Raw genomic sequence first — 26,306 nt, 5'->3', positions numbered from 1 at the left:
ACCCATTACAAAGCACCTATTACTGCAAATTACATAATATTCTTGAGAAAGGCAAGCCACTTCTCTTGAATTTTCATCAGACCAGATGCATGGTAGTATCAATTTTCATCACGCTGGATGCATAATAGCATCCAATTCCATCACAAAGCTTCTTCTTGGAAAAGAAACTGCCTTTGAAAAAGCTTAACAGTAAGCCCTAGATGTCTCAAAGAATTAAAAAGTACAGAATAACTCAAGAGGTGGAATAAAATACCTGAACTGGAGGGAAACTGACTTTACCAATGTGATCTTCACCTGTGAACCCAAATATTCCCCTTGCCTAGAAAGATCAAAGCAAAAGAAAGATGAGCAAAGATGACTACTTTGATAAATGCAAATGAAACACATAATACAATGTCTATTAAATGAAGTATCCAGCAAAGTTAGTTTCCAACTTGCCCTTCAGTCAAAACTCAAGAAAAACTCTGTCAATGATTGCTATCCTTGGATTAAAAAATACAAGCAATGTCATCTAGCAGTTCGGAACAACAGAAGACAATATGGACACATTGGGATTAAGAGATAGACCAGTATCAGAGCTGCTTTTTTAAGTCACTTGTCCTATTGTACATCCTCAAGATAGAAAAGGGTTCAGACAACTCAAGGCTGACTGTTTGTATGTCAGCCTAGACTGCTGGGATATTGGACTTCATGCATGCCCTTATTTATGGGTTGTGCTCAGTGCAGTGACTGAGCATAACCCACAAACATGGCATTTCCTGCCACATGGCAAGGCAGACACTGTAATGGGCATGGGCAGCATTTGTCATAATTTGTCACATTTTTATGCATGGGTTGGCATTTTACACAAGTCAGCCTAATTATCTCGGCTAGCTGCCCTCCCCACTCCACTGTCAGTTGTTCATTCCATTGCCAGCCCTCCTCGACATTCAGCTATCTTTCTCCTACCTCCATCTGGCACCCTCACTCAACTGCATTCTTCTCGTCTCCTCCTCCTCTATTCACTCCATGTCCTTGTTCTTTTCCGCTGCACTCTCACATGGTATCATTTATCTTGGTGGGAGCCAGAAATGATCAAAGAGGAGCATCCAGTTGACCATCTGCTTGTTGGGCAGTAACATCAGATTGCTGGGCGACATTCAAAGAGTGCTGAACAGCTGCATTTTAGCTGGAAGGGTCCATATCTGCTGCATTTGATCAGGCCCCAGCCTTCACAAGGCTGTGTTTTCTGTCCCACCACCTTACTTCTTGTGTATTGCAGCCAGGCAACTCCCTCGACTATCGCATTTTGATCAGCTCACACCTCTCCAACATGTATTTCTCAACATGTATTTCTCAATGCTGATTTCAGCAATCAGATCATACAGTAGGCATGCATGGAACTTCACAGGGCTGACATCATCAACCAACAGGTCATCCACCTCAGCAGCATCTTTTCTTGTGTTTTGCAGGTATTTTTGAAGGACTTAGGTGGCAGACCAGAATGATTGGCAGGATCGTTCGATCAGGCCCACGAGGACTGAAAAAGTGACAACCGAGACCGAGAAGGCCAGCATTTTGACTGCCACGACCATGAGGATCATCGCAAAGACCGTCAAGATCGCAATAGAGATCCTGACGTGGATTGACCAGCCGACTGTGAGTACGCCACCTCCTGACCAACTTCATAACACTCTCTCCCTATTCTATCTTCCATGGCCATAAGTCCATGATCAGCAATCATGGCACCACGTATTCAAGTGCGCATCCTACCCTCTCTCTCTGGTTCCGAAAATCTGGATGGGAAAAATTACACTCTGATCATGCAAAGTCAACTGCATCCTCAATGCTTTTGACCTGTGAGGAGTTTGTCATAGTCCCTCATCATCAACCTACCATGGATCCCAATGATGGACCAACCATGAACTCCACAGCACGGCTTTGTGGTACATCAAGTTCAGGCATTCAAGCATCGGATGTCGAGTTGAAGCTAGGACATCTCTCCATCTGCAAATTCCCCTACGATGAATGATTAAATCAATGATCAACCATATGGAGGAAATTCAGGATGAGCTTGTATCCCTAGGGAAGATTGTGGCTTAGGAAGACCTTGTTGTGGCACTTCCCTTAAGTCTCCCATCACCAAAGTATGGGGTCTTCTCTATGAGTCTTCTCACCTCTCATACACAAGATAATATCACTTGGGAAGAGCTAGGTCTTATGGTGCTTGAGCTAGATGAATATCACAAGGAGACAGGTTCTCACAGAGCCAATACACAAAGCCGTGCTTTTGTGCCTTCATCATAGGGTGAAAGATAGTCCAAGCAAAAGAAAGGAAAGAAGAAGCCAAACAAATCAAAATCATCCTCCAACTTTGATACAAATACACAAGGTGTCCACACTATGGGAACACCTCACATCTCGAGGAGAAGTGCTGGAAGAAGTATCCTCACCTTTGTCCACATACTTAGGAGGGTACAATCACTAGAAGATGACATCTCGTCAATGCCTATTTGTGGTGTAAAAACCCTAAGTCACTCAAGTGACAAGAGTTAGAAGTAACTAGTAAATTGCCTTGTTTATGATAAAAAGATTATTCCTATGCTATCTACAAAAGTGAAGTACAACTCGAACAGTTGTTGTACACAAGTGTGATATAGAACTCAAAGCTTATTCTTACGCTATACAACAAAGCTCATATGTAGTGTTCCCATGCGATGTGCAAGTCACCCAACACTAGATGACTGAGCATCCTTGGTGAGCATCACTCAATCTATCCTTAAGGCTCTAAAAGGAACCTTTGCCTGTTGAAATAGGGCCTGATCTTAATCATAGACAGCCTCCAAGGTGTGGATACGCTGGTCACAAGATTGACATGGTACTAGTGAAACTCGACAACCTACGCATCTCTTTGCAAAAGTAATGTCGAAGCTCGATCGGCCTTTGGTCTTGGGCCTATGTTTACTAATGATGGAGGGTCATAACTAGGAGACGAGGGCGTTGTCGGAGGGGTTTTTGTCGAAAGGTCGAATCCACCAGGGATCAGAGGTAGAAGGAAGTAGAGATAGGAGATGGAAAAGAAGATAAAGAATACACAAGAGGTAAACACAATAATGACAAAGAACAATGAACCAAATCAATATGTATTGACAGAACCTAAAATCTTTTGTCTAGCACTACTCAGAAGCACTCTCCAAGCATTAGATCTCCTGGAGCATCTTCGTAGAACAAAAACGTGGATCAAAAAATAACAGCTCCTTCTCTGCTGCTCGGAACCCAAATCTGATGGCTCCATTGGCTCTGGAACGGTGGTAAAACTCCATGGCACCTCATCATAGATCTCCCAGATCACTTCTTCTTCCTCTTCCAATTCAAACTGTAGTTTTCAGCCTGTCAATAGCGATCGCGACGCGCGCGATTTTGTCAATCTGTATTTTCTATGAAAAATCCCTTAACTAGCTGAAAAAACAACTTGCTTTTTGCATGCCATTCTAATCTAGAAGCTTTCCCATCTTTTTCAGATATTTACAATAAATAATAGGCTAAAATTGTCCAAAAAACTAGTAATTTTGAACCATCTATGCCACAGACACTAGACTCAGATCACATTGACTCTCTACATCAATAAAGATGTTGAATGATGATGCATTTCAGAGTTTTTCACACTGTGTCCGCGTAGTGGCACCACATCCACCCCCTTTGAACCTGCACATCCTCCGGTATGTGCCAAAATCCTAGTTGTCTGAGTCCTCCTCATCCTCTGCATCCACTGAATATGCATCTATTGGTGATTCCCAACCAGTTATGCCACGAATGTCTTACCCTGCATGAGACATTTCACTATCAGTGACCTTTCTCTTTTCAGCTCCATATAAAGCATATGTCCATACTTCATCCTTTGGTCCAACCATTACTTGGCCATGCATTCTTTCCAACTGTAGACCAAAGGTAGAATCATGTACAGCCCCATAAGCATTTCAAAGAGCCAAGTCTTCCAACAACTTCTGCATAATTGGTTGGTATCAAAGCATCGGCTATATGTGCAAAGTGAGGAATCCATATCAAATAGAACACACATGCTCCCAAGATCTACGCACCTTTGACACATTCATGCATACATCTTGCATTCTATCAATCCCATCTATTTTTGTTGGTGATGGTCTTCGCCCATAGGGCCCACACATATGCCCAACAATCAAAACCTCTTCAACTACAAATATAGACTTTTGTCCAGAAAGAGTTAAATGCACCTCTTCTAGACGCGTCAAAATCCTCTCACAATCCACAATATGGTTTGCAACAAACTGTCTGCATCCATCTCTTCATTCTTTTCATCCACTGCACACCCTTCGATTGTAACATCATCTAAGAAGGACATTGTCAATTGTGGTATAAAATCCCTGAGTACCCTATTCATAGCATTTGTCATGTGTGCCACTGAGTTTGTTGCACCCTGTGGGAGAGTACACACCTGTACTAACCCCAAGGGAGTCTTTATGGTTGTGATATCCCTGCTTTCAATTGCAAGCTGAAACTGATCATACCCCAAGTAAAGATCACCCAAAGAATAGATCGCTCTGCCTACAAAAGCCTCTGCAAATTCATCAACCACACGACCTACATCCACATTTCTTATGGTCACTTTATTGACCGATTGCATGTCTTGAATAAATCTCAAAGCCCCATTCTTTTTGGGCACAAAAAACCAACGATTTGAGTACGAGGCTAAGGAAGGCTCCAAGATCTTCATGCGAATCTTTTCATTTAGCAAATCCATCAGCTTTGGCAAGTAAGCTTTAGGCACTCGAATAGGCCTCAAGTTCCATGGTATATATGACACAGTAAATATGACCATAGGAGAGACAACATTTGGATCCACACAACCTATTTCACTTGGCTGAAATGCAAATGACTTTCCATGCCTAGCCAACATCCGCATAAAACAGTCTCTCTCAGCAGGCAAAAGAAACCCTTCTGCACCAACTTTCAATTCATGTATTGTTTCAGATGTAAACTAATGACCTATGTATTTAGGATCCCGTAAGCTTGGCTGCCTTGACACTTTTTCATACAAACCCTCACTCTCTGGTGGAAGTGGCAAAGCAATTGGTTTTACCTTTTTGTCAACTGTCTTATACTTCAGCCCATTGTAATCCTTCCTACTGAGTAAACAATGCTATAACATCATACATGTCCAAAGAACATACTGACAACACTGTTTTCAGCCTCATTTTCTGCATGTATAGTTGTTGAAATTTCAGTGATAGTGTCATTAATATTCAGCCCATAAAAGATGCCTGAAATGCCTTCATTTTCAGCTAACAATCCCAATGCTCTCAGTTCCTTAGTAGCTTGTTTCATAGATATGCGTTCAGCCTTGCACATAGCTTCCATAGGCTTAAACCAACATGAACTGTTTGTTGTAAACTGAGAATAACCAATAGTAAATACATGCTTCATTCCATCAAGAGCGAGTACATCCTCTGAATAACACTACTGTAGCCTCGCATTACAGCAGTGCTTAATGAAAATCCAGGTCTTTGAATTCCCTTGCATTTGGAACCAAAGGAGACTCTCGAAGTGTATCCTGATTTCTAGAATGATTAACACAAACAATAAGAAATTGGACTGCTTCCTTTCCATCCTTGCTTCTGACTCTTGCATAAGCAGAACCATCATCAAGCACCTTTGTTTCCATACGCACTCCTGTTATATAGGGCTGTCCCAAAATCACAGCATACGAGGAATTATCTTGCACAAAGAAGTATTGCTCTTCTTATATATCACCAATTGTCACTTTTACATTAGAACATGCAGTATAAAGCTAAAAAATGGCAAAATATGGATGCAGTTGTTGAAGAGAAACAGATAAGAGATGAAGATAATGCAGGGATATCTAAGGAAATGACAAGAAGAAGTATGGATTTATCTAAAGCTACAAATCAGCCATCTCTCGAGCATGTTATGGAAGAAGTTTTGCAAGAGCAAAAACATGATAGCAGGCAAGAGGACATCTCGATTTCTCCAAGGAGGAGAGAATGTAATGTCCCCATTACTTAGTTTATTTTAATAAACAATGTGCCTATACATTCCAAAGAAAATTGATTTATGTTGCACATCCACATATGGAAAAAAAAAACTATAGAATCTCTATAGGATTTATAAGAAGCATGACTGGTTTACTAGAATAGTCTGAAATCTGTAGTATCATGTTTAGATGACTTAATTTCCACTTTAGATGGATCCAAATATATACTATGACTTATTTTGAAGGGAATAAATCGTCCAAGACAAAAGATCGATAAAATAACACAATTTACGGAAATCCTTATTTTCGCCTATTTTTTATGAATTTTTGCAATTCTGTCTGCGTTGGCTTGTCGATCAGATGCGTTTCGATCGTTTTGAGTACCCAAACAACTATATTTGGAGTTCATATGACGAAGTTATGATCCAAACAAGTTGCAGGGCAGAAATAAACGAAAATCTTTGTCATCAATGATGTCATCAAAAACGCCAAAAAGCAGGCGCTCTCTCTTTACCCCCCTCCATGATTACTATATAAACAAGGATAGAGCGTCACATCAGAACACACACAGACACACAACGACCCATGCAGAAGTCTCTCTACTACTATTGACGCGACAAAGCTCTGCTGCAATCAAACAAGCCTCTCTTTCTCTCTCTCTCTCTCCACCCCTACATAGAAGCGTTGCCTGAACCCATCAAGCTTCTTCCATGGCTCCCAAGAGACGTCGATTACAAAGTGGTCTTTCTTAGGTGAGCGTTAAATTGCTGTTAGGGGTGACTTGTCCACGCTTTCTCTATAAAGTAGAATTGAGATTCCCATGTTCAACTAAGTCCAAGGTTTCCCATGGGGAGACGGGATGGTGATGTGCATGAATATGAATTTCAGTCAACTACTAGAGGACTCCTCCAGGTCTGTTGGAGGAGACACCTCACGTTCTTTTTCATCAAATTTTGCAACCTTTAATTGAAGATCTCGTATGCCTTTGATCACTTCATCTAAGACATATTCCCTAACAGAGGGAACAATAGCAAGTACAGCCATAGGATTAGCCACAGAAGTAAGTGGCTTACTAGATACATCAATTGTCTTGCCCGTAACAGTGGGCAAGCTAGAGACATGTAATCTTTCTCTTCTTCTATGCTTCTTCACAAGTGTAGTAGCAACTTCTTTGGCATGTCTCCACTCTGTTTTAAGACCTGTCTCTGTAGTCTGATCCTCCAGCAAATCATCAAGCTTCTCTTAAAGCTCAAGATCAGCTGTCTGTAAAAACAATTCAATTTTCTAACTTGCAAGAGCTTGTTGTTCTACAAGATCCAACTGCTCAAATCAACTTTCAAATTCTCTTAACAATTCTGTAGCCACAAGACCCTTATTGGGTTGTAAAACCCATTCCTAAAAAGTCTTGCGCGTAATCAAACTGATATCTTCAATAAAAAAATTATTCCCTTAGTGTCTTCTTGAAGGCTACCCAATCAGCATCCTCCATGTATAATTCAATAATTCATGCTTTCAGTTCATGTAGAGTAACACGTACAAAATACCGACTCCATGCAGGTTGAGCCACCCCAAAGAATTTCATCTTCTGAGCATAGGTATATACATATGCAAATACATTACTGCCATTGAATAACTTCACCTCACGCTCAACTGCTTGCAAAGCATTCATCATAACACTTTCTGTTTAAGCACAAACTTGCATCACCTGTTGTTGTTGTACCTGCATAAGCATATTCACATTTTGCACCAACTGTTGCAAAATATCACTGGAGATTGTATTCAAAGGTTCTCTCATCTTGTTTTTCCTTCTTCTGACGACCTTTCACGTTGGATTCAAAAATGTCGGAGGGGTTTTTGTCGAAAGGTCAAATCCACCGGGGATCAGAGGTAGAAGGAAGTAGAGATAGGAGATGGAAAAAAAGATAAAGAATACACAAGAGGTAAACACGATAATGACAAAGAACAATGAATCAAATCAATATGTATTGGCAGAACCTGAAATCCTTTGTCTGGCACTACTCAGAAGTATTCTCCATGCATTAGATCTCCTGGAGCTTCTTCGTAAAACAAAAACGTGGATCAGAAAATAACAGCTCCTTCTTTGCTACTCGAAACCCAAATCTGATGGCTCCATCGACTCCGGAAGGGGGGTAAAACCCCAACATACTTGATTAGGAATCTCCCAGATCACTTATTCTTCCTCTTCCAGTTCAAATTGCAGTTTTCAACCTGTTAACAGCGATTGCAACGTGCGTGATTTCATCAATTTGTCTTTTCTATGAAAAATCCCTTAACTGGCTGAAAAAGCAACTTGCTTTTCGCATGCCATCCTAATCTAAAAGCTTTCCTAGCTTTTTCGGATATTTACAATAAATAATATGCTAAAACTGTCCAAAAATCTAGTAAGTTTAGACCATCTATGCCATAGACGCTAGTACTAATGACTCAGATCACATTGACTCTCTACATCAATAAAGATGTTGGATGAAGATACATTCCAGAGTTTTTCACACTGTGTCCGCGTAGTGGCATGACAACGTTGTCGGAGGGGTTTTTGTCGAAAGGTCGAATCCATCGGGGATCAGAGGTAGAACAAAGTAGAACGAAGTAGAGATAGGAGATAGAAGAGAAAAAAAAGAATAGACAAGAGGTAAACACGACAAATATGTGAATTGAATCAATATGTATTGACAGACCTGAATTCTTTTGTCTGGCACTACTCAGAAACAATCTCCAGGCATTAGATCTCATGGAGCTTCTTGGTAGAACAAAAACGTGCATCAAAATAACAGCTCCTTCTCTGTTGCTCGGAACCCAAATCTAATGGCTCCGTTGGCTTCGGAAGGGGGGTAAAACCCTAGGACACCTAATCAAGGATCTCTCAAATCACTTCTTCTTCCTCTTCCAGTTCAAAGTGCAGTTTTCAACTTATCAACAGCAATCGCAACGCGCGCGATTTCGTCAATCTTTCTTTTTTATGAAAAATCTAATAACTGGCTGAAAAAGCAACTTGCTTTTTGCATGGTATCCTAATCTAGAAGCTTTTTTAACTTTTTTGGATTTTTACAATGAATAATATCAAAAATAGGCTAAAATATCTAAAAATCAAGTATTTTTAAATAATCCATTCCACTCACACTAGTACTAATGACTCAGATCACATTGACTCTGTTGATCAATAAGAAAGTCAAAAGATAATGCACTCCAGAGTTTTTCACACTGTCTCCAAATAGTGGCATGACATCCATTCCCTTTGAATCTACACATTCTCCAGTATGTGCCAAAATCCTAGTTGTCACCAAATTTTGAGTCCTCCTCATCCTCTACAACCATATCCTTTGCTTCTTCATCTTTAATATCTTCCTGGCTAGCCCCTATATCATGGCCACTATTTTTTTCCAATTCTGGCAACGCATAAGCAGTAGATTTCCGCCTCTTGAATAATTTGATCATTTTCCCTGCTACCGGAAGCTTTATGGTTGTCCCATCTAGCTCATTTAATGCATAAGTAGCATTATCAAACACCTGTCTTACCACATAGGGTCCAAACCATCTTTTGGAAACTTTACACATGGCACTATGCTAGTTGTCTAAACCGCTATCATAAACCAATACCCAATCCCTATCTTGTATGGTTGTCTTTTCCACATGCTGTCCAATGCTTAGTAGCATCATGCATAGATAATCCAATACTTCATGCTCATATTCAGTCTAAATATCCAACAAACCAGTTTCCTCTTCAAATTGCAGCAATACACTAGTGGTATTACTAAGAAGCTGACGCTTTCTCTTAATTATGTCAATGATCTCATCATGAAATTCTCGCTTGGCAATGCCAAGCACCTCTCCCAAGGCGAATTCCACCCGACTGTTTAAGATCCGTTCTTCAAGAACCTTCTTAAGATCTGTGGCTGTCTCAATGTCAGATTGCAACTTATATCCTGGCTGCTTGCCCTTCTTTCTGCCCTCTTGTTTGCTATCCTATTTTTGCTCCTAACTGACCTTTTCCACAACATGCTCGGAAGGTGGCTGATTTATAGCTTTAGGCTGATCCACACTTCTTCTTGTCATTCTTTTAGATGTCCCTGCATTATCTTCATCTCTTTCGTTTTTCTTCCACAAGTACATCTATGTTTTGTACCTTTGCTAAATATACACTGAATATGCATCTACCGGTGATTCTCAACCACTTATGTCACGAATGTTTTGCCCTACATGAGGCATTTCACTATCAGTAACCTTTCTCTTTTTAGCTACATGTAAAGCATGTGTCCATATTTCAGCCTTTGGACCAACCATCACTTGGCCATGCATTCTATCCAACTATAGACCAAAAGTAAAAGCATGTACCGCCGCATAAGCATTTCGGACAACCGAGTCTTCCAACAACTTCTGCATACCTTCGTTTCCAAAATTCAAAGCAAGAGGCAATCCCGTTTCTTGTGCATAGATCTTGCCATCTCATCTTTCCAAAAGATGAGCTATCGTGCCAAGGCCTCCTGATAGGCAGCACAATTCTTTCTCTCATACTGCAAACTATCACACCATATATATCTTTTTCTTGGCTTAGGGGCTACTACCCGTCCCGTATCCTCTTGTCCTTTTTCATCCAATTTTGCAATCTTCAATTGAAGATTCCGCATGCCTTTGACCAATTCATCCAAGACATCTTCCCTAACATAGGGAACAATAGCAGGTACAGTCATAGGTTTAGCCATAGAAGTGGGTGGCTTACTGGATACTTCAATTGTTTTGTCCGTAACAGTGGGCAAGCTAGAGATATTCAATCTTTCTCTTCCTCTATGTTTTTTTACAAGTGCAGTAACAGCTTCCTTAACATCTCTCCACTCTGTTTTCAAACCTATCTCTGTAGTCTGATTCTCCAGCAAATCATCAAGCTTCTCTTGAAGCTCAAGATCAACTGCCTGTAGAAACAATTCAATTTTCTAGCTTGCAAGAGCTTGTTGTTCTGCAAGATCCAACTACTCAAATCAACTTTCAAATTCTCTTAGCAATTCTGTAGCCACAAGACCCTTATTGGGTTGTAAAACCCACTCCTGAAAAGTCTTGCACGTAATCAAACTAGTATCTTCAATGTGAAATTCTTCCCTAAGTGTCTTCTTAAAAGCTACCCAGTCAACATCATGCATGTATAATTCAGTAATCCGCGCTTTCAGTTCATGTACAGTAACACATATAAAATATCGGCTCCATGCAAGTTGAACCACTCCAAAGTATTCCATCTTTTGAGCATAGGTATATACATATGCAGATACATTTCTGCCATTGAATAACTTCACCTCACGCTCAACTGCTTGCAAAGCATTCATCGCAACACTTTCTATTTGAGCAAAAGCTTGCATCACCTATTATTGTTGTTATACATGCATAAGCATATTCATATTTTGCACCAACTGTTGCAAAACATCACTGGAAATTGTGTTCGAAGATTCTCCCATCTTGTCTTTCCTTCTTCTGATGACCTTTCACGTCGGATTCACCAATGTCGAAGGGGTTTTTTATGAAAGGTCGAATCCGCCGAGAATCAGAGGTAGAGCAAAGTAGAGATAGAAGATGGAAAAGAAAAAAAAGAATAGACAAGAGGTAAACACGACAAAGATAAAGCACAATGAATTGAATCAATATGTATTGACAGAACCTAAATTCTTTTGTCTCGCACTACTCAGGAACAATCTCCAAGCATTAGATCTCCTAGAGTTTCTTCGTAGAACAAAAACGTGTATCAAAATAACAGCTTCTTCTCTGTTGCTCGCAACCCAAATCTGATAGCTCCGTTGGCTTCGAAAGGGGAATAAAACCCCAGAACACCTGCTCAGGGATCTCCCAAATCACTTATTCTTCCTCTTCTAGTTCAAAGTGCAGTTTTCAGCCTGTCAACAGCGATCGCAACACGCGCAATTTCGTCAATCTTTCTTTTTTATGAAAAATCTAATAACTGGTTGAAAAAACAACTTGCTTTTTGCATAACATCCTAATCTAGAAGCTTTTTTAACTTTTTTGGATTTTTACAATAAATAATATCAAAAATAGGCTAAAACATCCAAAAATCTAGTATTTTTTTATAATCCATGCAACTCACACTAGTACTAATGACTCGGATCACATTGACTCTCTTAAATCAATAAGAAAGTCGAATGATGATGCACTCCAGAGTTTTTCACACCGTGTCCGAGTAGTAGCACGACAGCGTGATTGACATAGAGAATCTCATGAGGGAGGAGTAGCTCAAAGTTAAGAGAGTGATGGATGGGGAGAAGTCTGATGATGGAGGAGTACAACTGGGAGATTACAAGGTAGTAGATGGAGACAATCTGATGACAGAGGAGTATAGCTCAAGGTTAAAGGAATAGTGGATGAGAAGGAGCCTAATCACGAAGCATTGTAGCTCGGACAAAGAAGTGTTTCTCAAAGGTGAGAGAGTGGTGGACGGGGAGGAGCCTAAGGGATGAAGTGCTCGATGGGGAGAAATTGGATGACGACGAAGGGGTGTGACTTGAGAATTTATCTTTCTTCTTCCTTTATTTTCTTTTTTCCTTCTTTCATTTTCTTCCTCTCTTTTTTTCCCATTTCTTCTTTCTTTCTTCTTTTTCTTCTTCCTCATTTTTCTTCTTCTTCTCCTCCTCGTCTTTGTTCTTTTTTTTCTTCTTTTTTTCTTACTTATTTTTCTTCTTCTGCTTCTATGTTTTTTCTTCCTTTTCTCTCTCCTCTTTTTTTTTTTAATTGGAGGGGTATTGTGTCAGGGGGTGGCTTATGCAAATAGGCAGTGTTGAGGCAGACTTGTGCAAGGAGAAGCAGACCTGTGCAGTGCAAGGTGAACATGTCCAGAGGGCAGCCAGCGTGATTGGACCTATGCAAGGTCAAGGCAAGCCAAAGGGGGGATGGGGCAGTTGTGAAGAAGGCAGAGTGAGGCGGGTGATGAAAGTGGGGGCGCGCAGGTGGGGGCAAGGTGGGTTGGGGCATGGGGTAAGGGTGGAGCAAAGGCGGGTAGGGGCAGAGGGCAAGGGGGGTGGGGTCGGAATAGGGCACAGGCAAGGCAGGTCAGAAGGTGAGGCATGTTGCAGGGTTGGGCCTATCTCAACGGTAAAAGAGAGAGTGATTTGTGGGTTGAATCAACAAAACTTTTCTTGTTTTGTTGCTCTTCAAAACAATAAAAATACAAGGGCTTCATAGCATGGCTGAACCTGATTGGAGTAGGCTCAGCATTCAAGCTGAAGCTAGATTACGTACATCATATACAAGGCAGTCTGGGGGAATGAGGGCAAGAAACCAAGGTCGGGGTTTTACAAGCTCCTAAGAAATTGATGTCTTTCTTCTCCTTCCAAAATCCTTGTGTTACTCAGATTATAGATATGAATCTTAAGTACCATTCTTAATTTTCAGGCTGACCAAGCTTGTATATTTGTAAAACTTAAGACCAAAAGCGATCCCATCCATTCTTACAGCGGATAATCAAGCATTTTGTCAATCTGGAATACTATACAGAAACATGTATGCATGAAGTGAAAGCACATACTTTTATACAATAGACACCTACCACAAGTCAATACAACAAAACTGATATATCTGCCTCTGGTTATAACATACACCTGAAAGTCCTCCCACTTATGCATAAAGAACGGTAGTCAAAGAGTAGAATGAGAAATATGGGATCTTACTTGGTTTAATGTTACACACTTCGCAATTCTAACCATGTTTTGATAGAAACTCCTGAAGAAGTAAGGCAAGATCCAAGTACATGAACTTCGAACGAAGTGAGGTAAGAAGCACGTAAATTTCTGAAGCAGCCAAACAACAATTCCCTAAAGGTAAAAAGAATGTGAATTACCCTCCCACATAATCGAAGTCACAAAAGATAAAGGTCCGGCTGATATCAAAACCGCATGCAATAATGTCTTTAGCATTTTCACGAGCCAAGTGTCTACTTTGCTCTACAGATATATTTTTCCACATGCACTTCTCATCATCTGTGAGTTGAATGACGAGGGGCACACGAAATGCATCCTGCAAATACCTGGTGGCAATCACAAAGGTCAATTTGGCTACAAAACCTCTTCAAATGCATGTGAAGAATAAGCAATGGAACAACAGCAGTATATACTCCAGAATGTTGTGCTTGAGGATATTTATGTGCATGCTTCCAAATACATCTGTAGGTAAACAAGAAATATGCATTCACAAAGGCAACACAAGCATAAAAACAGAGATGCTATATAGAAAAAGAGGAAAAGAGCTTGTGTTTACTAACTTTGTAAACATAAATGGAACAAGGTGGCCCAAATGTAAAGATTCAGATGAGGGCCCTCGGCCAGTATAAAGATAAAATTTCTCTCCTTTTTCATAAGCATCCAAAATGCGATCCAAGTCTCTGCAGAAAAGAAAATTCAAACATGTTGTGAACTAAGAATCAACATGCTGCCATAAACAAAAAACTATCACTGCTACATTCATGACTAATCCACTTCCATGAAAGATTTACAAACTTGAAACCCTATATGAAATGTTTAGCATACAAACCTCTTCTTCTTGAAGGATTTTTAAAAAAAGGATGAGGGGAAAATATAAGCTATGCCACGAAGCGCAAGGGAATGCCATTAAAAGAGAAAATTGTTTCATAAAGGCTAGTGTTGAGTGTGAAAAAGAAGGCAGCACATATAAAAGCATACACATGTGAGTATAGTCGTTTTGAAACCTTGCCCATAACTTAAAAAATGTATGAAAGTAACTTGTGAAACACATAATTGTATTATTCTCTACAGTAGCTGCTTTTCCATTACAATAAATGGTCACTAGAAATGCTTTCTTTCTCACGGAATAATCTTCCATTTGTGTGCAAAAGTATCTCAAAGTTTTGTTGATAACTCTATGTGAACTCCTATGTGAAAAGTATAGCCTAAAAACCTCCTCTTCTGCTAAAATGATAAAAAGAAAAAGGATAAGGGTTTAAGATACACTATGCCACATACCACATGGTCAAGCTATTGAAAGAGAGAATAGTCTTCGGTGTCAAGAACAAGACAGCACATATAAAAGCATATAGGTATTGAGCTAAAAACATTGTAAACTGATTAGCTCTTTAAAACAGCCCCAAAACATGTAAATTACCATAAGTCTCATTAAATGGGGAGCAGTTCTAGAGTGTTCCCATGTCCCACATGCAAAACCCTAATTTGGGAGGATCATTTTGCATCTGCATCTATAAATAGACAGGCTGCCTACCATTCAGCCCATCCTTGTCTTGTAGGTTTTGAGCATCAGCCCTCTTCCACTAACTATTCAGCCCCCAACAACTATTGCTAAATGGTCTACATTGTTACCCAACCTCCCGCTGCCAATGATCAGCTGCCATCATCTTCAGCAAGTCGTTTTTGTGTTTCAACACTTTTCTTCATCAGCCTCTGCTCCAACTGGCGGTTATTACACTCAGGACCTGTCTCTGATGGACAACACACATCGACACCTCCCTCAACACACTCCCACAAGAGCAACCGACTATTGGACAGCTCTACCCTTGAGAAATTTGAACATTCTCTCATTCATTTACGGCATTGATTCATTCACTTCAGAATTCTCTTTCTTCTTTGTTTGTATTTGTGTTACTCATTTTGCGTTTTCACATTTTGCAATTAGGGTTTGCACTTATTGTGTTACTATCTGAGTTATTGTGTTTTTGTCATGATCATACATTCTTCATTTTTTCCATGCAAACCTTAGTATATCTTCACATGGTATTAGAGCCAATCTCCTTCTTGGGATCCCACAGTGTCTTTTCAAGCCTCACCATCACTAGAGGCCTTGGGGAGGCATTATGGACTCGATAATGGAGACAACAACTCACCTTCACCTTCACTTTCTTCTCCTTTTCTTAGCTTCATGACAAATGAGGAGTTTGAAGAATTCATGCGCATCAAGTATGGTACCAACTATCTCCCTCCTACCAACTTTCCTATGACATCCAGACCGGTCGGTGAGGCTGGCCACCTCTCTGATCAAGGAGGACATATGGCATTTGGGACAATTGGCGAAACATCTTTTTCATCTCAACCAAGCCTAGAGTTAGGTTCATATAATCCCTTTCAGTCATATGAATCAAAACCCTCTGTTGTTTCTCGTTTTGGTGTGCAAGATCCACATAACTTTCAGTATGTCAATTTTAATCAAGGAGGCTCTAGACATAGATACACATCTACAAGTATACCTAGAACTGTATCATAGCCACAAGGGATGCAAGGGACGCGGGCCTGGAACGCAAGGGACCTGACTTGGAACACGGGACCCGACCCTAACACGCCCCAAAACGTGGGTGTTCCCACACATCTTTGGGTCACCAGAGGACGCGTCCTGGGACAGGAGGGGACAGACTATGACACTGTACTCATTGTGGGATGTGTGCCTGGGATGCCACATGGCAGGGATGTGCTTCTCACTTTCAGTGTTTATAGCACATACTATTCACCTGTACCTATGACCTGCAAATCGACACTCGACCACCGTTCTGATGTGCCACTGCCCTCATCATCTTTGCTACATTCCACCTACGCCAGCTCACATCCCCACACTCCATGCAGTGACCAATGGGCTATCCCTGTCAATTGCAGTGACCAGTCTGTGAGTCATGACATAGTCACCTAAGGGCCAGGGCGCATACTGCAGAGTCCTCTCACTCATGACTCCAGAGTCCAACGGCCCAGCCTCCAAGGCCCAGGTAACCTCAGAACTGTAAATTTTAACAATAATAATAAATAATAAACTCAAAACTCAAAACTGTTAAGTTGCACACTCTCTTTGTCTGGACAGTGGAGTCTAGAGTCTAGTCTCTGGACATTACAGCGAACTATGTAGACATTATAAGTTATAAATTTTAATTTTAAAATGATGATGCTACAAGTTATAACCCTAGTCTCTGCTGTTTGAGCTTTGAAATGTGCAGAGTTCTTACTTCTGGGTCCCTTAGGAGTCAATCTTTAGACTTCAGTCCAAACTGTTACCTGTAGTGTGGCAGTGTGCTCATTGACCAGAAAACGGTGAGACATGACAGAGGCTAGAGCTGAGAGAGTGTACTCAGACCCTCAGACTTCAGTGCATACTACAATACAACGAGTACTCATTGCAGTACAGAGTACAAAGTGTGTTCATAGACTCGCAAGGTGAAGTGAAGGCAGCAGGACACAAGTACTCAATAATCAATTGAAACTTGACAATGAGTCACTGCAGTGACCCAACAATTTGCAAGCCATGGCATCATCTTCCCGAGTCCCCTTGGCAACATCTTCTGGACTTCCTGCCCCTTGTCCCGGTGGTAGGGGTACGAGATCCGATCATTCGTCATGGTAGTGTGAGGTTGAGGCTAAAAGGCCAACATCGGGGGGTGGCTAACGACATTGGAAATGTCATTTTTGTGGCTATGAAAGAACACTGAGGCAAACAAAGTGGGGGCTCATTTTTTAGAGTCGGCCATCAAGTGCTCTTTTGTGAGAATGTCAGTCAAGAGAAGAAGCCGTTTCTTCAACAAAAGGCTGCTGAGCAAGATGCCATTTCAGCACAAAGGAGAGCATCACGGCTAGTGGCAGTTGATCCACACTCATTTGGCACTACTACTGCTGATGCTACTAGTAGACTAGGTTCAACTAGGCCATCATCCACTGCAGCTTACTTCACCAGCAACATAGGTGGTGGTGCTTTTGGAATGTCTGGCTCTACAACTCCTGCAACACCCACTGTGACACGTGTTAGGCAGACCACTCTTGATGTGCATACGGATGCCAAAAGAAAGGAGGATGTAGACACAGCAGTTGCAAGATTTTTTTATCATGATCACATTGCATTTAATGCAGTCAGTTCTGAGTACTTCAAGAGCATGTGTAAAAAGATTGGAGAAGCAGGACCCTCCTATGTTACACCATCCTCCGAGTCTTTGCGCACCTCTCTTTAAGAGGAGAGACGTGCAGTGGAGATTACAGCTGAAAACATAAAGAAGTTTATGGCAATCAAATAAGGCAACTTTAATTGTAAATGGATGGAGATCTATTTATGGTATGGTTGCATATTCACGTGGCGAGATGTATTTCATAAACTCTCATGATGCCACTAAGACTAGCAAGTCAGCAAATGTACTAGCAACTCAGTGGATGAGCAGCATTGAGATGGTTCACCCTGATTTGGTCACAAGGACTTGTTGTGGATGGAGAGACTGCAAATAGGGCTGCAAATGATATTGTTCCACAAGCATATCCACACATTACAGTGTCTTTTTGCATGGCACATTGCTTGAATAATCTGCTAAAAAACATTGGTAAGTTGGATTGGATTGAGCCTGTATTTGAGAAAGCAAATGCTATGGTGACATTTGTGTTGAATCGCTAGTTTATGCATGCCCAATTTCACAAAAGATCCAAGAAGGTTCTCTTGAAGTACTTAGAAATACGATTTGCTTATAATTTTTTGATGCTTGGTCGCTTAAGCACATGCACTGCTACTTTGAGACGAATCTTCATTAGGGACAAGTATCGTGCAAATGCACTGTCCTCCACTGCTAATAATCTGCTAAAAAACATTGGTAAGTTGGATTGGATTGAGCTTGTAATTGAGAAAGCAAATGCTATGGTGACGTTTGTGTTGAACCACCAGTTTATGCATGCTCAATTTCACAAGAGATCCAAGAAGGTTCTCTTGAAGTACTTGGAAATACGGTTTGCTTATAATTTTTTGATGCTTGGTCACTTAAGCACATGCAGTGCTGCTTTGAGACGAATCTTCATTAGTGACAAGTATCGTGCAAATGCACTGTCCTCCACTGCTACAGGAATAAAACGTGCTAAATGTGCAGAAGATGCCTCATTTTGAAATGATGTATGTCAAATTGATGCCATGGTGCAACCAATAATACATTTGCTAAGACTTGTAGACAGTATGCAGCTATGTGTTGGGAAAGTCTACAAGGCTATGAACAGAATGATGGAGAAGCAGCATACTTTCTCTCTCCTTTTGATAATGATGATGAGGATTGTGAGATGGCACAAAGGTATGAGGAGTTACACACATTATCCGTCACACGATGGAACAGTTATTATTCTCCTCTACATGCAGTTGCATTTGTGTTGGATCCTGAGTTTTAGGAGAGCCCTCAAAATAGGAATAATGAGATTGTAGTTGATTGGATGACAATCTTAAGGAATATGATCTCTGACTCTGACGACAGACGCAAAATCAAAGACAATCTTATAAGGTATAGACCTTGTCATGGCATATATGGTAGTGAGAATGCACAAGATGACAAGTGTAGAGTTGGGGCTGCCTTATGGTGGGAGGACTATGGAGCCGAGGGGCCTGAGTTGCAAGCATTGGCTATCTGTATTTTGAGTTCTGTTGTGAGCTATTCTTCACATATTGCTTCAAAAAGGAAGAACAGTTTAAGTGTGCAGAAGGCAAGTGACTAGGTATTTGTGAGTGCCAGTTTACGCATGTTGGGATCTGATGGGCAAATGTCCTTTGATCGTACAAAGAAGCAAGCTTTGTCCACACTTCTCTTGCTTTCCACAACTTGCGCACATGCATTAGGACAAAATCCTATAAGCTCATGAAGAGAAAAGATCGAGCTCTAGAGTTGAGCCAATCCCATAAGGCTACGCGATCCATCGATGATCCAACAATGGGATCGTCCACTAGACAAGGAATAGGGTGGGTAACAACTCCTAAAGGTCGAAGATATCAAGCATACACTCCACCTTACACGACCAAAGCGAGTAGTTTGAACCATCAAGTCAGTCTTCTTTGGGTAAAGAAGGGAGTACAAGTACCTATATAGAGGGTGCCATTGAAGGCATATGAAGGCCAACAACACACGCCTTTTGTGAGATATGGAGAGAACGGGGAGAAGAGAGTTCCCGAACAAACAAGCTAGGTGATCTCCGTCCTTCATGATCCACGTAATAGTCTTCATGATCTTGCCGTCATTCGGAGGAGTGTGGAGAAGGCTCCTCATCTGTATCATCAAAGCCACGAAAGTGATTGTAAGATACTTTCAAAATCCTGCAAGACACCCACAAGAAATCTGCGTTTTGGCCGTAGACAACCCCAAAACAAGAGGAAACGGCTATAGGATCACAAGGAAGTCGATGTAGAGGGTCCGCCTAGGGAAGAAATATTGTCGCCTATACAAAGAAAGCTGTATTTTCAGCAAAACGCTGATGTGGCAAGGCCGTCGTGCAGTCCGGGGGGTGGTCTCCTCCGCAAGAAATCAGCTCTCTCTCTCTCTCTCTCTCTCTCTCTCTCTCTCTCTCTCTCTCTCTCTCTCTCTCTCAAGTTACCATATGAGAGCGTGCAACGAAAGAAGGAACACGAACACAGAGACACAAAAGAACAAAGAAGACAGAGGAAGATGACAGAGTCAAAGTGTGCACCTGCCAAGGAAGGAGGAAGATGAATGAATGATCTGCCAACTAGAGGGGGCTATGAATAGCCAAATTCCCCCAAATGTGGCCAACCTGAAATCTCAAGCCAAAATATGGTCGACCAGCATTTACTGCTAGTAAAATGCCAAAAAATCTAAAAAAAATCCCAAAAAGGGCAAACAATGTTTGGCAGGTGAGGCAAACTTATGAATGCAGAAACTACTCGGGAAATGCACGCAGAATCCCAATTAGAGGAGAAAATATACTAAAAGGCAATAAACTGAGTGCTCTAAAATGAGCTGCCTCCTCTGTCAAACTAAGTGACAGACAGGTCAAAGCTCCTATGTCCTCGTCTAACCCAAACCGAGGCTCAAAGGCAAGAGATGACAAGGCATGACAAACATGACTACTGACAGACGGCCCCACACCCTCGTGAATGGATTGCTGACAGTTGTGGTTCTAGGCATATGACTGCTTCTACAGCAGGTGTTGCCCGTTTATGGCCTTCACATGGACAAATTCTTATTGGCAATAGCTCTTTTGTCCCTATTCAAGGAAGGGGTAATATGCAGCTTATTCCAAATGGACAAGGTGATACCCATACTTCAAATATGCTTTATGTGCTATGCTTGGGTTACCATTTGCTTTCAGTACATAAGATTCATGCCCTCAGCCTCTTGGTTGAGTTTGAAAAGGATTCCTTTTGGATTCTTGATCATGGATCAAGACAGGTGCTTACTTCCTGTCATGAGGAGAATGGAGTCTACAACCTAAGGTCTCCTTCTACCTTGACCTCTCTTCTTCTTACCTCTCAAACGTAGTCCGAGCTTTGGCATGCTCGGTTTAGCTACCTCAATTATGATTATCTTCGAAAGGCTTCTAAGGGACAGCTTGTTCGAGGTATGCCGGACATTGTGGTGAGCCAACAGCCATGTGTATCTTGCATTCATGGGAAACAACATCGTGATGCCATTCTCAGCAAGGCTTCGAGGAGGTCTTTAGCACCCTTGGAGCTTGTTTCTACAGATCTATGTGGACATATGCGAACTAATTCCCTTAAGGGGAGCTTGTATATCATGCTAATTATGGATGATTTTAGCAAGATGACATGGACTTATTTTTTGCAACTGAAGTCAGAAGCTTTCTCCCATAGGATTGGTTACTCTTTGAAGAGAATCAATCAGGCTGAAAATTGAAGACATTACAATCAGATAAAGGAGGAGATTTTGTTTCTAATGAGCTTGATAGATTTTATGCAGATTGTGGTATCTAGCAAACACAAACACACCTCAAGAAAATGGCATATTGAAATGAAAGAACCGTAGTGTAATTGAGATGGCTCGCACCATAATGGAGCATAGACAGACACCTCAGTGTCTTTGGGCCAAGGTTGTGGTTACTATAGTCCACATACTTAATCGATCCTCCACTTCAACCGTTGTTGGTATGACACCCTAGGCATATTTTGAGTATCAACTTGATGTTTATTATTTCAGGGTTTTTGGGTGTGACGCCTATGTCCACATCCCAAAGACACAGCGTAATAAATTTGAAGCTGCTTTCCAAAGACAAGTGTATGGTGGCCTACATGCAATAAAGCTTCGATGTTCAGCAATGGCAATGGCAACGGTGAAAAGAGTGTGTGTGTGTGTGTGTGTGTGTGTGTGTGTGTGTGTGAGAGAGACTGAGTGAGACAGAGAGTAAGCAGCAGCACTAGAGAGAGAGTGTGTGTGAGCTGCACGACATGTGGATACAAAGAGTGTACCTCTTTTTAGGTTTTTGTGATAGTTATATGTAAAGTACTAAAGTATAAGTACTAAGGGGTTTTGTTCACACCCGAGCACGTATAAAAGGCACTATGGCCCTTTATTCCCAACAACCTCCCACCTAAAGGCAGCGTGGCTAAAGGTTGAGAAAAAAATCAGCTAAGTCTAAGTATATACAAAGCTAAAATACATATACTATCCAGCTCCCATCATTTGTTGGCAATGAGCAAACCGCTCTGCTGGAAGTCCCTTCGTGAGAAGATCTATAAGATTATCATCTGTATGTACCTTCACAAGCTCAATGCTTTTGCTATCAAGTACATCCCTGATAAAATGATACATCACCTATATGTGCTTCATCTTTGCATGAAAGACAAGATTCCATACTAGCATGATAGCATACTCTGCCTATGTAGTAGACAATGCAACACACTTCTATAGCCTGAAGATCCAAGAAATTGCTCCCCCTGTGAAGGTGAATACAAACCCTTCAACACGACCAGCATAGTCTACATATGTGAAGCCAATGACAGATGCCTTCTGCTTTCCAATGCAGATGCACTAATCCTTTGTGCCCTTAAGATATCTCATGATATCTTTTATTGCTTCCCAATGCTTTCTACCAGGATGTGCCATATACCTACTAACTACTCCCACCGAAAATGCAATGCTAGAACGTGTAGCAACCATAGCATACATCAAGCTACCCACAATTGAAGCATATGGGATCTTGGCTATTTCAGCCTTTTCATTATCAGATGTAAGGCTGTCCTCTAAATTAAGTTTCACATATGGAGGCAATGATACACCAATTGCTTTCCCTCCCTTCATATTGAAACACTGTAAAATCTTAGATACATACTTCTGCTGTGACAGATAAAGAAGACTTTTCGATCTATCCCTGAGTATACACATGCCAAGAATATGATTTGTCTCACCAAGATGCTTCATATCAAAGCTACTATGTACGTTTTGTTTCAAGGTATCTAACGAATGAACATCCCTACAACCAATTAACATGTCATCCACATACAAAATCACTATAATAAGGTTGTTATTCGCTGCCTTCTTAGTATACAAGCAATGATCCACTTGACTTTTCTTAAATCCTTGAGATTGCATAAATGTATCAAACTTATGATACCATTCACACGGTGTCTGTTTCAGCCCATACAAGCTTTTGTTGAGCTTACATACCATCTTTTCTTGCCCCTTAGACACAAAACCTTCTGGCTATTGCATATATATGTCCTCTTGTAGATCATCATGTAAAAAAGAAATCTTTACATCCATCTATATGAGTTCCTGTCACAAGACTGTCACAACTATTACCTTTTTGCTGATTTCTTTATTACTACTTTATTTGGTTTTTCTTTTTAAAAGGATCCCTCTTGAAATCTAAACACCTAAGTTGCATGGCCAGTATGTGAAACGGACAGAAATGTCCAGTGAGTCAAGACTGGACACTTAAGGTCCAGTACAAGTCTGGAAGAGACTGATGGCACTGTGGATTGACAAGCCTGGAAGAGACTTGTGAAAGTGTATATGGACAAGTGTGTTGAAGAACTAGCATGGAAGAGACTAGTTCAAAGTGAAGATGGACAAATCTCCAAGAGATTAGTCCATGTGGGGTCATCAATGGAAATTCACTTTCAGTTGAGCTACATTGCAAATTTGGATGTAGCCATAGTCTTCAAAGATGGTCAGAAGACTAGTGGGGATGCAATGGAAGCAGCTCCTAAAATTTAGGGAGTTACTATTTTTGGACCCCAGAATCTGTTCGCGTCATTATCTTCGTTTTTGCACGAGGATTAATTCTCTGGTCTGTGCTGAGGTCAAATTTTGCACCGATCATAGAGAATTTTAGACCGAAAGGTTTAAACAGGAAAATTGTTACGTGTATGCCATGTGTCACAATTTGGGCATAAATTCCCAAAAGAGAGAGAGAGAGAGAGAGCAGCACAAAAACGAGTTTCAATGCATGAGGGGCAGATTGGAGCATGGAACTCATGGGGGCTGAGGGCAGATTGCTGCAAATACATCAGCTATGGAGGGTACTTCTTCATCCCTGACTCATGTATAGAGGTTGAGCTTGCTCCTCCTAGGTCACTCTCTCCTTATCTGAGCAGATGGATTATGTACAGTGTTGTGGGCTGATCAGATGGATCATGTACAGTGTTATGGGTTTATGCATAATTGCCGAGGCAAGAGCCTCTTGAACAGATACAGGGTTTGCTAATTGCATTCCCAAGCAAATACTTATGTGGAAAACGTTGTTTTCCTGAGATTTCTCGCGTGAAATCTCGCAGCCTGCAGGATTCAAAGGGCAAGTGGCCCATAAGGTGCGGAGCCCGCTGGCTACGCACACAAGTGATTGGCAGGTAAAACAGGGCCCAAAACAGGAAATTACAGCCTGCTGTATATTTTTGCAGGTTTAGGTTTTTGGACATTTTTTGTGTCTATTTGCTCCAGAAGCTTCAAGGAAGCTCCAGGGACACTGTACATGTATTTTGGAGCAGTTTAAAGACAAAAACCAGAAAATTCAGCGTGCCGAATTTCTTACCATACACTTCATTGAGTGTGTTTAGGTGTATGGAGGCACCTATTGAGTAGGGATAATGACCAGGTCAAGTTGTACCGCCGTTATGGTGTCGAAATCGGGTTGGAACTGTGTTTCCTTCTCCACTTTGTACAGGGACAGCTTGTAGGCAGGTTATTGTGGGATTATCCCCTTGTTAATGAATAAAGAAACACCGCAAGGGGCACCTGACTTAGGGGCCAACAGGGTGTCTATGTCGCAACAAGAGCATTCTAGCTTCCTGTATTTCTTCTTGGTTCTGTGTCTTTAAGTTCAAGTAAAGTGGGCGACTGTGAATTGGGTGAAAGCATTTATATATTTTGGTTGTACACTACCGCCCTTTCCAGTGAACAGGCCGGTTTCATGGTTCCATTGCCGGGATTTGAATCACTTTTTCCCTAAAGAGTGAGCCAGGGTGGGTTTGGGTGTAGACACAGAATTGTGCATTATGGCTGATAGAAAGGAAGACACCAGAGAGGAAGCGTCTTCATCACAGGAGATCCCTGTTGTTCATGAGGTGGGAGAGTCTTCTAGACCTCCACAGTTTGTTACTCCTCCTGTTATGGTTGAGCCACAAGTTCTTACGGCTTCTTCTATGGATGAAGACATTTTCAAGACTCAGTTAGTTGCTACTGTGAGTATGTTTACTCAAGTGATGCAGAATCCAAGGTTTTTGGCATTTTCGCAACCCTCCCTTCCTTTACAGCAAGTTGGGCAATTTGCAAAGATTTCGGATCCAGTAGAGGTCCAGGATAAGGGTAAGCATGCTGCAGATTCAGTGGAAACACCAAGGCAGCTTGCGGAGTCAATGGAGACTCCAAAATTGGTTCTAACTGTCCAGGAACAGGTGGCGGAAACGTTAGTTACACAGGCATTGCCAGTTCAGCTCGCCACTTTACAGCAGCCAAATGTTGGTTTAAATGGACAGGGAAGCAGTTTTCAAGCTTTACCACAGGTTTTTCCACCGACCTCTGTACATCCTGGGTACTTTGGAGGTGGATCTGTATTTCATAGTATGGCTGGTTATGCGCCTGGAAACCAGATTTATGTACCACGAACAGTGTTTGGGGGTACAAAGGGTTTTATGTCAAACCCCATGTATGGCAATATAGGCATGCGGCCTGGATTTCAGGGAGTTCAGGGCAGTTTTGGCATGCCACAGGGCACTTTTGGTATGGCTGGTTATCAAAATCAGCAAGCAAGTATTGTGTCTACAAGCCCTGTAGTCAGTGGTCCAGCAACTTCCATGCCACCTGTTAGTGTTCCTATGTTACAGCCATATCCTACGGACCCTTTGATGGCTCATGAGAAGCCAAAGCCATACAAGGAAGGTGGTGCAGCCGTACAGTTTGACATCTTTCGAGGATTTGAAGATAGGACTAAGGCTCTCTCTTTCTTACAGCAGTTTGATGCCGCATTTGCAGGAGGGAACTTTACAGAGCCTTCTAAGGTCCGGAAAGCTGCCACCTTTCTTAAGGACAATGCTAGTCAGTGGTGGAGTACACTGTTGCAGGCTCCTGCCACTTGGACTTACTTTAAGCAAGTAT

At 41.4% G+C, this 26,306-nt stretch overlaps 1 protein-coding gene across 4 annotated transcripts in view; it reads right to left on the bottom strand.

Annotated features, from left to right (window-relative positions):
- LOC148022922 (Nucleotidylyl transferase superfamily protein) overlaps positions 1–26,306 on the bottom strand; it is a 148,883-nt gene that overhangs the window by 103,259 nt on the left and 19,318 nt on the right. For all 4 annotated transcript variants that reach the window (XR_015693558.1, XR_015693559.1, XM_087695856.1 and 1 more), the window contains exons 2-5: positions 14,274–14,393; positions 13,854–14,039; positions 13,684–13,735; positions 254–319 (exon numbers count right to left, since the gene is read on the bottom strand). Coding sequence is in view for 2 of the 4 variants with exons in the window: in XM_087695856.1 (XP_087551982.1) it covers positions 254–319; positions 13,684–13,735; positions 13,854–14,039; positions 14,274–14,393 (424 nt within the window). In the remaining 2 variants the exon portion in view is untranslated. The remainder of the gene's footprint in view (positions 1–253; positions 320–13,683; positions 13,736–13,853; positions 14,040–14,273; positions 14,394–26,306) is intronic.

This window comes from Lygodium microphyllum, chromosome 16 (assembly GCF_053477565.2).
Source record: "Lygodium microphyllum isolate KBCC chromosome 16, Lygodium_microphyllum_v1.1.10, whole genome shotgun sequence".
Lineage (NCBI taxonomy): Eukaryota > Viridiplantae > Streptophyta > Polypodiopsida > Schizaeales > Lygodiaceae > Lygodium > Lygodium microphyllum.
Note: the sequence above shows the minus strand (reverse complement) of the source record. Positions and strands in the feature narration are given on the sequence as shown.